Here is an 11,123-nt window from a genome sequence, read left to right as displayed (position 1 = left end):
TAGTAACCCCTCCCCCCTAAGTCTTCACAGCACAAAAGGAAATATAAAAACACACGCATCAACATCAAGGCCATCAAGGCAAAGTAAGTAGATGAAACAGACGTTTGCTACATGACTGTGCTCAGCTGCTGGAATTCATCACCACATCCATGAATTTTATAGCGACCTTTTTTCTTTTGTTTTTCCCCTCTCTCTCTCTACTAACCTCTAGAGCTCATTGCCCTGAGCTGTAACACCACTGATTGCTGCTGGATGGCATCAAACTCTTTTGCACTGGATCACAGAAGGCTTCGGTCAGTGGCACAATGTCACAAGCTGCCATGCTAGATTTCACTTACCCTGGTCTTGAAACCGTCCAGGAACTAGAAGAGCATTAGATGCAAACACAAGCACAACAATGAAAACAGATTAACTAAGGAAAACACACTGTATCTTACCTTGCAGCAACTTCTATCACTTTCTGCAATTGCTCCCAACAGCGATGCCTGCAGAGGCCACTACATGGACCTCTCCTTCCTGCCTGAAAGCAGATCTCTCTCAGCAGCACTGCTACCGTAAGGCACCCCGAAGACTACACGACACTCATGCACACACATTCTGTGGAAAGAAAACTGCATTTGTTATCTTTGCACACAGTAAAGGTTAATATAGACGGATCCCCATCATGCATAATGCAATGTCGTTCAAGCTGCATTCAGATATTAATAATTTTTATGAGGACTACATGGAATCAGGATCATTAATCAATAGAACAATAGCACAAAGCACCAGCGGGTGTTCTGACCAAGCAAAAGTTAACTGTGCTCCAGAGCTGGGACAGAAGGATTTGTGCTTGCAAGTGTATAAATATGTAAAACTGGGAAAACAGTGACACTTAGTAGCAACTACTTAATTGAAAAAGAACAAGACACACAAAGACCAGTATTCTGACCCCTTGTTGCATTATTTATAAAAAGTTATCCACAAAATGCAGCCTGCCTTTGAGAAGCGCAGTACACCCTCAACAATCATGCACAGCATATAAACAGGGCTGAGAATAACCAATATTACTTTCTAGTGCACCCAGTCTGACACAGCAAATGCAGTTTAAGTCATTCTCACATGCACAATTCTACTGTGAGCACATGGTATAGCAGAAACTTAATTCTGCAATCTCTGTATTTCAAAGAGACATTTATTCCGAGTGCAGTTCCACTGTACAGGACTTACTCAGATAGTAAGGTTGTAAATCTCAGTTATTCAGGAAGAGTAAAGACACCACTCTGTTCCCATCTGCTCCAGTTTTCCCTTCCATCACAAGGCTGGAGGAAGCTAACAGCAAACTGTGGTGTTTACAGCACACACATGGTGTGCCCAGGCAAAGGACACAGACACAAAGAATCTTCTCTACAGCACTTCCTGTACTGACCTCTCATTATTACTCATCTGCACAGCAAACTGCGTTACTGAAAGTTTCTTAGCCACCCTAACGACCTCCAAGCATGAGTTGTAACAAGTCTAGTCAGCCTCCGCAGTACCAGTAATTCCTGTTTTCAAGGGGAAAAAAAAAACAAAACCAAACCCCACAACCAACCAAAGTTAAGCCTTTGTCAAAAACAAAGCAAGGAACGACACACCACGTTATCTTTCAAACATTTTTTTTTACTGCAAGTTCTTTGTAAATATTCAAATAGTAATTACAAAAAATACCAAAGAAAATTTCAGTCTATTCAATTTTGGAGAGTCATAATAATTTACAAAAAAATAAATAGCTTTACTCTAAAGAAGACAACTGCCTAGTATTAAGGTCAACAACATTCACAGAAGTCCACATTCTCAGAGTACTGAATATTTGGATCCATCTGGCTTACTTTGCCTTTTTCCAGCATTTTCCTCTAAAATGAGACAAATTAAATTATGAGAAATAAAACTTTTTTCTTTGCACAGAAAACTGAGCATTCAACAAAGACTTCAAAAACCAGACTCCACTGCTAATCGAATTGTTAGAGCTCTGACACACAACTTGAAAAACAGAAAAACAGTTCTTTGCTTTTGGGTTTTTTTGGTGCTGGGGTATTTTTTGGCTGGTTGTTGTTGATTTTAACTACTGTCACAGAATAGTCTCCCAGAAGATTTAAGAGTCAACAGGAGCAGCATGAAGGGCGAGTTACGTCAACGTAAGGCTAACGGTCCTTGATGTAGCAGAACTTCTATTAAAGCACAAAACTGCCAAAGCCAGGGGTATCACAGCATTACGTTGAGCCTGCAACCTCTGCTCAGGTCAGTCCTCACTTCTCAGCCAAGCCCCACAGGCACAACCAGAATTCTCCACCCAAGTCAGAATTCCTGAGTGAACCGGGTGTAAAATCATGTACTGTATTTTGCAACAGACCAACTGATGCTAGAGTTGGGTTTTGGAGTGATCATCATTCCAAATATGCTTGAATACTGCTTTGAAGTTGACGTTGAGGTGCTTTTTCCACATCAGCACTACTGACATAGTGAACTTGCTGCTATACAACGTAAACACATGTAAAATCTTTAGGAGAATGCATAGAAGCATTAACCATGTACAGTAAATGCCATAATGAGAAAACCTGGCACGAGCATTACTTCACAAGAAGAAAAATCTTTGGACGTTAGGACTATATGCCACAAAATGTTCCAAGTGCATATCGCAATAGATGGCTCATCAAATGAGGAATCAGCAAAGTAAATAACTAGCATTTGCAAAAATACTTAAAACAAAAATGGGTTTGAGGACATAAGAGCAGATGAAAAGAAAAAGCTTTCAAGAATTTCTCTGATGAATCACTCCACCTTACATTTGAGCATATAATGACAGATGTCAGGCAAGAACTAAAAGACTACAAAGTGTTTCGCAGAGTTTATATGCTTCTCCTAAAGCTGGCTAAAAATCAATAACCAGGAGAAGAAAAAAATATTGCATTTTCATGTTACTTCCACTGCTGTGCTGTGGCTGACTTCATTAGGTCTGTAACCGAATTCGCACCAGCTCAGGGGAAATTACATTTGTTTGAGTGCATCACCTCCCCCTTCTCCACTCAAATCCTATGCCAATCCTGAGTCTTTGGCCATGCTATAGAAAAGGCCTTTTGCCTGAAGTAGGTTGTCTGGGCTATCACACTCCACCACTTCACCTCTGTCCAGGACTAAAACTCTGTAAAACAAGAAACAAGAAAAAGTCATAAGAAGGTCAAAATGTCAGTGAATATGTAGTATATCTAGACAGAGAAATTAACTATAACATAGCTACTCTATGCAAGGGAAGACAGTCCAGACTGAATGAGCGAAGAGAGATTTTCTCCATCATCTACTTCTTATATAGCAGGCAGACATGAGACTTCAAGTATGCTTCAAGCCAACCAGAAAATAGGTGGCAGCACTCTCTCTCAAATTAGGAGCCACTGAAACATTTTAGGAGATTCCCCTAACACTACCACATAACTGCTGCAATGCAGCTTCTGCTGACAAAATATAAACATGAACATACAGCTCAGGGAATGCAAACATACAACTGTAACTAGGAAATTCACAAAGCAAGTCAGTACATTCGAAATCAGTGCAGTTCAAAGTGTCCTTCACCTACCTCCACCAATGGGCCAGGCACTGCAGATGCTGGCCAGGCCCTTAGGCAAGTGCTGCTGCTGCATGGCGTTACTGGCTGCCACAACCAAACTGGGTGTTAATCTGGTGACAGTGGCACACGTAATGGCTTTCTCTTATCTTTCAGTATTGACAGTGCAAAGGCGTACAAGAGCAAACAATTTTATCAGAGGTCACTCTACTCTCTGACATATTGTGATAAAAAGGACAAGAGAGCTTACAGTTGAATTTGAGAGAAAAATCTACGCTCAACCACATCTTCACAAGGTTGCTGAAGATGATGGAGGTCAAAGAGGCAGAATCGAGCGATAAAGAAACATCAAATCAACTTCAGACAAAGGCAGCAACTTTCCCTCTGATTCCTTATGCTGTCTGTGCCCAGTTTAGGTTATGCACTCCCTAAAATTCTGATGCCTCTTCTATCTGTGCCTAAATTAAGGCAAGACCCAGGAATAGATTCCTGTTGCCCTTCTTGCCTCCTTTCCCCTACACAAATGGGTCAACAGCAGCATGACAGAGGAAACCGAGGAGCTTCACAAGCCAAGCAGTGTCTGTAAGCCAGAATACAGACAACCCATGTATACCACGATTTCAGCAGCAACGTGGAGAGAGAGCTAAAAATATGCTGGTCAACACAGATAAGCATCACTGTGCTAGGTGAAAGTAGAACACACTGTACATCACACACACCATTCCTCAGGACAGAAACAGTAAAAAGTATTACTTTACCTTGTATAGTCCATGATTGTGTTCAGACGATGTGCTATAGTTAAAACAGTACATTCTTCAAATTGAGATTTTATTGTTGACTGTATGAGGTTATCTGTTTCAAGATCAACAGCAGCTGTGGCTTCATCTAGAACCAGGATTTTGGACTTCCTGAGCAGAGCTCGCGCCAGGCACACCAGCTGGCGCTGTCCCACACTGCACAGATGGGAGAAAGGAGAGAGAACAGCCACAAAAAAGTCACAGTAAGTTCAGTGCTCTTTTCCAAAGCACAGCAAAGCAGGTAACATCAGTCTTACTGCTTCACTATGAAGTATGTAACAGCAACTTAACCACAACATCCTTCTCATAATAAAGTATAGGCAATGTAGTAAGAGTACATTACAAATGGTCTAGATCACTAGAATGAGTGTATTGTTAAAAACTGGACTTCAAATGGTTTTTACAGACTGAATGCATAACTCTGTTACAGTGCTAAAAGCAAGCTAACTACTCCCCATAGAAAAGCCATGTCACTTGAGCACAAGCCATCATTAGTTCAGAGAGCCTACTATAAATAGCAGGCTGCTACCAAAATCCTTTCCAAGACTCTGCAAGCTGGGAAGTCAAATATCACAGAGTTCTGAGTATTCCTTAAATTTAATTCCCAAACTTCAGAGTTTAAAGCCTGTTCAATAAAACCTAATTGGTTGGCTGCCTGGTCACACATTAAGAATTCCTCCCCAGATTCTCATTAACAATTAAAATAAACAACTACCAACAACAACCACCACCCACAAAAAAACAACCAACACTGCTATTGCTTGATTCCAGGTACCTTTTGTTCAAAGTGAGCTTTAAGTGTTCTGTAAGTGCAGCTGCAGTACAGCTGAAGTCTAGCTGCAGATTAGAGACCACACACACACACACTTCTCAGTTCATACTTAACTCCTAAGGCAAGCACCACTTTCTCTTTTAAGCTTACCTGAGGTTTTCTCCACCTTCAGAACATTCATGATGGAGTTTATCAGGAAGGGATGACACAAAATTTTTCAAGTGAGCCAATTCCAAAGATCTCCAAATGTCTTCATCAGAGTGTTGGTCAAAAGGATCAAGATTCATACGCAGAGAACCAGAAAATAATATTGGATCCTACTCATAGAAAGACATAATTGACAATCCATGCAGAACACAGCAGTGCTCCAAAATTTTTTCTTAAATAGTGAAAGGAAAACAGCTTGGGCAGCTGCAGTTGCAAGCAAGCCAATCTACTGAATTAAGGAGTTAGATTCACTTTTTCAGGCACTGGGCTAGACTGGATGGTTATATGCAGACCTCTGTGAGTGAGGAATGCTGCATATCTCATGATGCTTCAAGGTCAAAAGCCCAATAGTGCACATAAAGCCTGAAATAGCAACACAAAATCCCAGGCCTTTATGACTGGACTACACAATAACTTAATTCTATTTCCAAGAAGTATAGAACTAGCATCAGTCAACACTGAATTTAGATAAACTCTAGCAGGCCCTCCACAACTGGCAACACTCAAGACATTATTTCTCCCCTACTGGTCAAAAGAAAAACAATTTGTAGGTTACCACGGGACCCCGAGCAGCTGTTCAGCTGGGATGAGACTTTCTATTCAGGCTAAGCTGTCTATAGTGTTTACATAGTTAGCATGGGGTGCTGACAATGCCCAAGTGCCTAAAGACCATGGTTTTACTTCCACCCCACAACTCAGTCATAGCCAAGATCCTAAACGTTACCCAGCACAAGCAACCAAAGACAGTCTGGGTAAAAAAATGTTTTTAAGTGCATGAAAGAGTACTTAAGTAAATAGTAAAATGACTCAATTTCACAGCTACAGATCAGAAAAGGAATAAGTATATTCCCTCCAGTCCACTGCAGAAAGCACACTGTTACAGTATGAACTCTGGCAGCGTCGGAATTTTATACCTACCTGAGGAATTATGGTTATCTTGAACCGCAAGTCATGGAGCCCTATCTTTGCAATATTAATTCCATCAATAATAATTTCTCCTTCAGCTGCTTCATTGATCCGAAATAAGCCTAACGTAAGGGAGGATTTTCCAGCTCCTGTTCTTCCAACTATTCCTATCTGGTGGAAAGAAATACAGAAAGATCTTACACTAGAACAGAGTTAAAGCATTTCCAAGACTCCATCCAAAGTAAACTGTTGAAAGCTTGCTATATTTCTTGGGCTATCAATCCCCAAAAATAGTGCAACTAGCAGAAGCTAATCTAACAGGAACAAAAATAAATAAATCACAGGCTATGGAAATAAAAGTCTGCAATCCACTCACAGAATTATTCAATTTTACAGAAAGGCAGATGCAATCAGGAAGAGAAGGTAGAAGATGTCCTAACCATTCTATTTTTCTCTCATGCTTCACGGTCAAATTTCTGATTTGGCCTTTATTTTCTCTTCTTTGAATTTAAAGCAAATTCATAGCAAAAGCACTCAGTTTCATACTATATGTTCTGCTTCCCAGTCAGGCTGAAGTCTTCAGTGATTCTTTTCTCTTTTTATTAAAGTGTGATTTTTCGTTGATGTATCTCTTGCCATCTGCATTTTCTATTTAGCCCTCTTGTAGTATTCTGCCCACATTGGTATGTAGAAAGCATGCACTCACAAGAAAAATAAAAATAAAAATGTAAACACATAGTTGGATACCACAACTAAAGAGGCCTGACAGTAGATGTGTCTCTCAGGTACGCTGCATGCTGTCATGCCACACTACATTATTAGACATCAAACAATCCACTCAGGTCTGAGGTGCATGTGGGCATATGTGAGAGTATTCAGCAGACAGGCACACAAATCTACCTCCATCAGAATTTTGCCAAATCCAGACAATCTGGCAAGAGCTCCCTGCAGCTGCCAGTTATGTTAAGACTGATCTAAAGAAGCACTTCTTGTTCTAAAGGACCTAAGACTATTAGCACAGGAAGGAGTGAGGCCCCTCTTTGGCTTACGTGTGCATATTTACAATACAGTAATGGTCTGCTATTAATTCAAAGTCATTACCTTCTCACCCCCATTTATGGTGATGTTTATATTTTTCAGAACCAAATCCAAGTCCTCCCGGTAACGCAAACCAAAGCCTCGAAACTCGACCTTCCCCTCCTCAGGCCAGGTGTTTGCTGGGGCAGCTTCTTCAATACTCCACTCAGCCTGAAACAACCACATAAGCATTTCTAATCACCTCTTCTCTTAACTGGGCACAGGCTCAGAGGACTTAAAAGCAATTAAGAAAAATCCTTGTTACTGTGTAACTTCCAAAAGGAACTGTGATGATGATGATAATGGAAAAAAAAGGAAAAAGATGCCTGAAGGCAGACGAAACGGTGTACGCAGCCAAAGAGGAGCCTGGGGAACTGTGCACTGTAGCCAAAAGGGACACAACTACAGATGTGATGACTTCACAGGCAATATGAATCAAAACACAAAGGTAGCTCCTCTTCACTCTGCCTCACTGAGTGCAAAAATGGAAACATGCAAATTAAAAAAAACTGTGAAGCACTTAAAAACTAAACCACATTTGCACAGACTCTCTGGTTAACCCAAGGCAGAACAGCAAGTTTCCTAAATAGGAAGGTATAAATTTTGGTGCATACACTCCAGAAACACCCACAGGAACTATGCTGTGGTACACTAAGTGTTCTCTGTGGAGCACTAAGATACATCCTGTCCTTACAGGGCAATGAGAGCTCTAAGCAACATCAACTTCCTCAGCTCAGAGGTCACGTCCAGTTGCACTCTGCAACCCATTTACCAAGTTGTGGGTGAGAACTCAGAAGACAGTGCTGCTTTCTACACAGAACTAAGTGGCAGCTTTAGTCCAAAACACTGGTCCAAAGGCACGAGGGAGGGCGAACTGAAACGTCTGACAAGGAAGAACAGACTTTTCAACAGGACATCACCTCAACCAAGCGAGTTTTCCTGCTGACCATGGTACATGAAACCTGGCAACTTGGACTCACAGAGCATCAAAATGGAACATCTATGTCCTGACACCCAGGAGTCTGCCATTTTTGCTGTCTTCCATAGATGAGCCCAAAGCGAGGCAAGGACTTGCAGTCTCAATCTCTGTAGGCGAGTTATGGTGAATGTGAAAACTAGAGGTGATCCAGAGCACAGGAGTCCCGCCTCAGGGCATCACCTTCAAATAAATACTGCTCCAGAGATAATGCAGGGTTGATCGCTTCATTGGGATGGTGTTTATGTAACATACACAACCCTGTCTAATGAGTACAATTGAAACATTTCAGTAACAGCTGAAGATGTTCTAGATGAAAAGGAATAAAGCTTTAAGGTAACTGTAGCTCCCTTACAGTCTTGCTCAATCTACCCAGTTAGACTGCATGTAACCATGTCAAATGATACAACTGCAAGTCCTGGGAAACATCAAACGTTAACTGTGGTGAACAACTCACTGTACCTCCTTCTCCATTTCAGCATATTCTTTGACTCTTTCTACAGCAACAATGTTGGTTTCCAGATCAGAAGTCATACGAACTAGCCAGTTTAAGTATGCTGTAATCTGCAAGAAAAGATTTTTAAAAACAGATTACACCAAACAATTTTTAAAAATTTTATGTACCTTACTTTCTCTCTGAAGTCTGAACAAGATTTAGCTTTCTGATGCAGCCACGGTTGTTTATTTTAATTAAGGTATAATTACCTGCAGTGAGTAGGACACTGAAAGACCAACCAGTCCTGGACTGAGCTTGTTGCGTGCAATCACTGCAAACAGTGCTGCAAAGAGAACAATACAGTTCCCCACAAACTCCAGACGTACTGCCAACCATCTGCAACACAGGAAGACATCACACACCTTTCCAGTAACATCCAAAGACAATTATAAATCCAGTGAGCTACTGTTCTGTCACATATCTTGTTTTTAAGAAGATTAGTAACATGGCATCTGAGTACTGCCAGTGACACAGGCACTGTAAGGCACCTGATGTTCTGCTCCAGCAGCATGCAAAAGGCATACAGAATTAAACGAACCATTCAGAGACATTAATTCCTGTTTAAGTTCAGAAAGCAGATGTGGTTATATCGGAACAGATGAAGCACAACTTTTAAAAATACCACCCAGATGTAAGGCAGGAACTATAAACAAGAATTAACCTTAATTCCATCAAACAAGTTTAAAAAACAGGTATATTCACAAAGGTTGCCTTACCTGGGACAAATACACTGACAGGTGATTGACAAGGCACAGAGGCAACAAAACCATACCCTCTCTCTTCATAAACATCTCTCAATATTACAATCCCACCATTACCTGTTTGCAACAATGCTTGGATAATAAGCTTTCTGATTTCCATCCACTTTCATGTCATTCTGCTTTATAAAACGTTTCTGCTCTTCAAAGGCTCGAATTACACTGACTCCCAGAAGGGTCTCATTGAAGTGAGAATACACAGGAGAGCGACTAACAGATTCAAGGCGTTTGAGCTGGCGAGAAGTGGCCACATAAAATCTCTGCAAATCAGAAAATTTGAAAATATGAAAATTGAGGTTACATCCAGATTGTATTTGACACAACTAAGGAATCACATGAGAGCTCCCAGCCCTCTGGACTGTCAGTAACAAACATTCAACTTACACAGAGAAATACAAGCCTTGTCCAAAACTTCTGAGCCTGAAACAATTGCTACATACATCTTTAAACAAATACCAATCAAACTATCTCACCTAATAGCCACTACCACTCACTCTTCTCTGCAAACTTACTTCAACATTACAAAATTCTGAGCCTCTAAGTCATGCATCACTGCCCTTAAGACTTACTAGCAAAGCTTTATAGATATACTAAATCAACAGCCAAAGCGAGAAATCAGCTCCTTTTGTGTGTACTAGCTCTACCAAATACCTAACAGTAAAGCAAACTGAAGCAAGTATATCTTGCCTAAACAAGACAGGAGTGAAAGGCTGTCATAGTTTCCCTTTATCCATAAACAATGTTCTAACAAAATGGGCATGTCAGCAGAAATGCATACACAAGCCTCTAAAAGCTACTCTTCCATTTGAAATAAAGTTTAGAAAAGCCCACACATTTTACATATATGGGCTCTAAGCAGCAAGCTACACAGTTTGCCACAAAATTTGGTGGCATTTTTGTAATGGCTGCTTAGGTAACAAAGGATTAACTTTTGCACACAGAAGTCATTTTACACTTGAAAACATAAGGAGATGATCTGGTAAAGTCAGCTAATCCCATAAATCATGCAGAGCACCATCAGCTAAGAATGACACCAGGTAAACATTCAAATCCATCCTAGCCCACCATCTTACATAGAGGATAAGTAATTTTTGGTCCAGCTGACAATGGCCAGCACCTCCTACCTGCACAAGCAAGTAGACAAGTCCCAGAGGTGGAATAATGACAGCAGCTATAGGGGTGGCCAGCAAAATGATGATACAAGCCCCAATCACATTAAATGTTGAGCCCATGAACATCTTGATGATTGGTGGAATGGTAGAGTCAATGGTATCTATCTCCTTAGAGAAACGGTTCACCAAATTTCCACTGGGTGTACGTTCAAAGAAACTCATTGGAGACCTGAGGACATTGTGCAGCAGGTCAAGGTGCAGGTGCTGTGAAGCAAATATTCCTCCTATTGACACAGCCATTGAGTAGCCAAACACAGCAATACCTGGAAAAGAAGATTTGGTTTTTAACTGCTCTCAACTCCCACACAAAAAACTTTCCTCCATTTTGTCATCACTTAGAATTGGGACAGCTCCAGTACAATAATCCTGGGATTTGGAGTTCATT

At 40.8% G+C, this 11,123-nt stretch overlaps 1 protein-coding gene across 4 annotated transcripts in view; it reads right to left on the bottom strand.

Annotated features, from left to right (window-relative positions):
- Nucleotides 1-1,620: 1,620 nt before the first annotated feature.
- Nucleotides 1,621-11,123, bottom strand: part of ABCC1 (ATP binding cassette subfamily C member 1) — a 46,316-nt gene continuing 36,813 nt past the window's right edge. For all 4 annotated transcript variants that reach the window (XM_042864082.1, XM_042864085.1, XM_042864083.1 and 1 more), the window contains 9 exons: nt 10,691-11,001; nt 9,627-9,826; nt 9,018-9,144; nt 8,775-8,876; nt 7,361-7,507; nt 6,272-6,430; nt 5,297-5,463; nt 4,336-4,530; nt 1,621-3,160 (listed from right to left, as the gene is read on the bottom strand). In XM_042864082.1, coding sequence (XP_042720016.1) covers nt 3,052-3,160; nt 4,336-4,530; nt 5,297-5,463; nt 6,272-6,430; nt 7,361-7,507; nt 8,775-8,876; nt 9,018-9,144; nt 9,627-9,826; nt 10,691-11,001 — 1,517 coding nt within the window. In that variant the 3' untranslated portion in view covers nt 1,621-3,051. The remainder of the gene's footprint in view (nt 3,161-4,335; nt 4,531-5,296; nt 5,464-6,271; nt 6,431-7,360; nt 7,508-8,774; nt 8,877-9,017; nt 9,145-9,626; nt 9,827-10,690; nt 11,002-11,123) is intronic.

This window comes from Lagopus leucura, unplaced genomic scaffold (genome assembly GCF_019238085.1).
Source record: "Lagopus leucura isolate 7727_CA_CO unplaced genomic scaffold, USGS_WTPT01 Super-Scaffold_760, whole genome shotgun sequence".
Classification (NCBI taxonomy): domain Eukaryota; kingdom Metazoa; phylum Chordata; class Aves; order Galliformes; family Phasianidae; genus Lagopus; species Lagopus leucura.
Note: the sequence above shows the minus strand (reverse complement) of the source record. Positions and strands in the feature narration are given on the sequence as shown.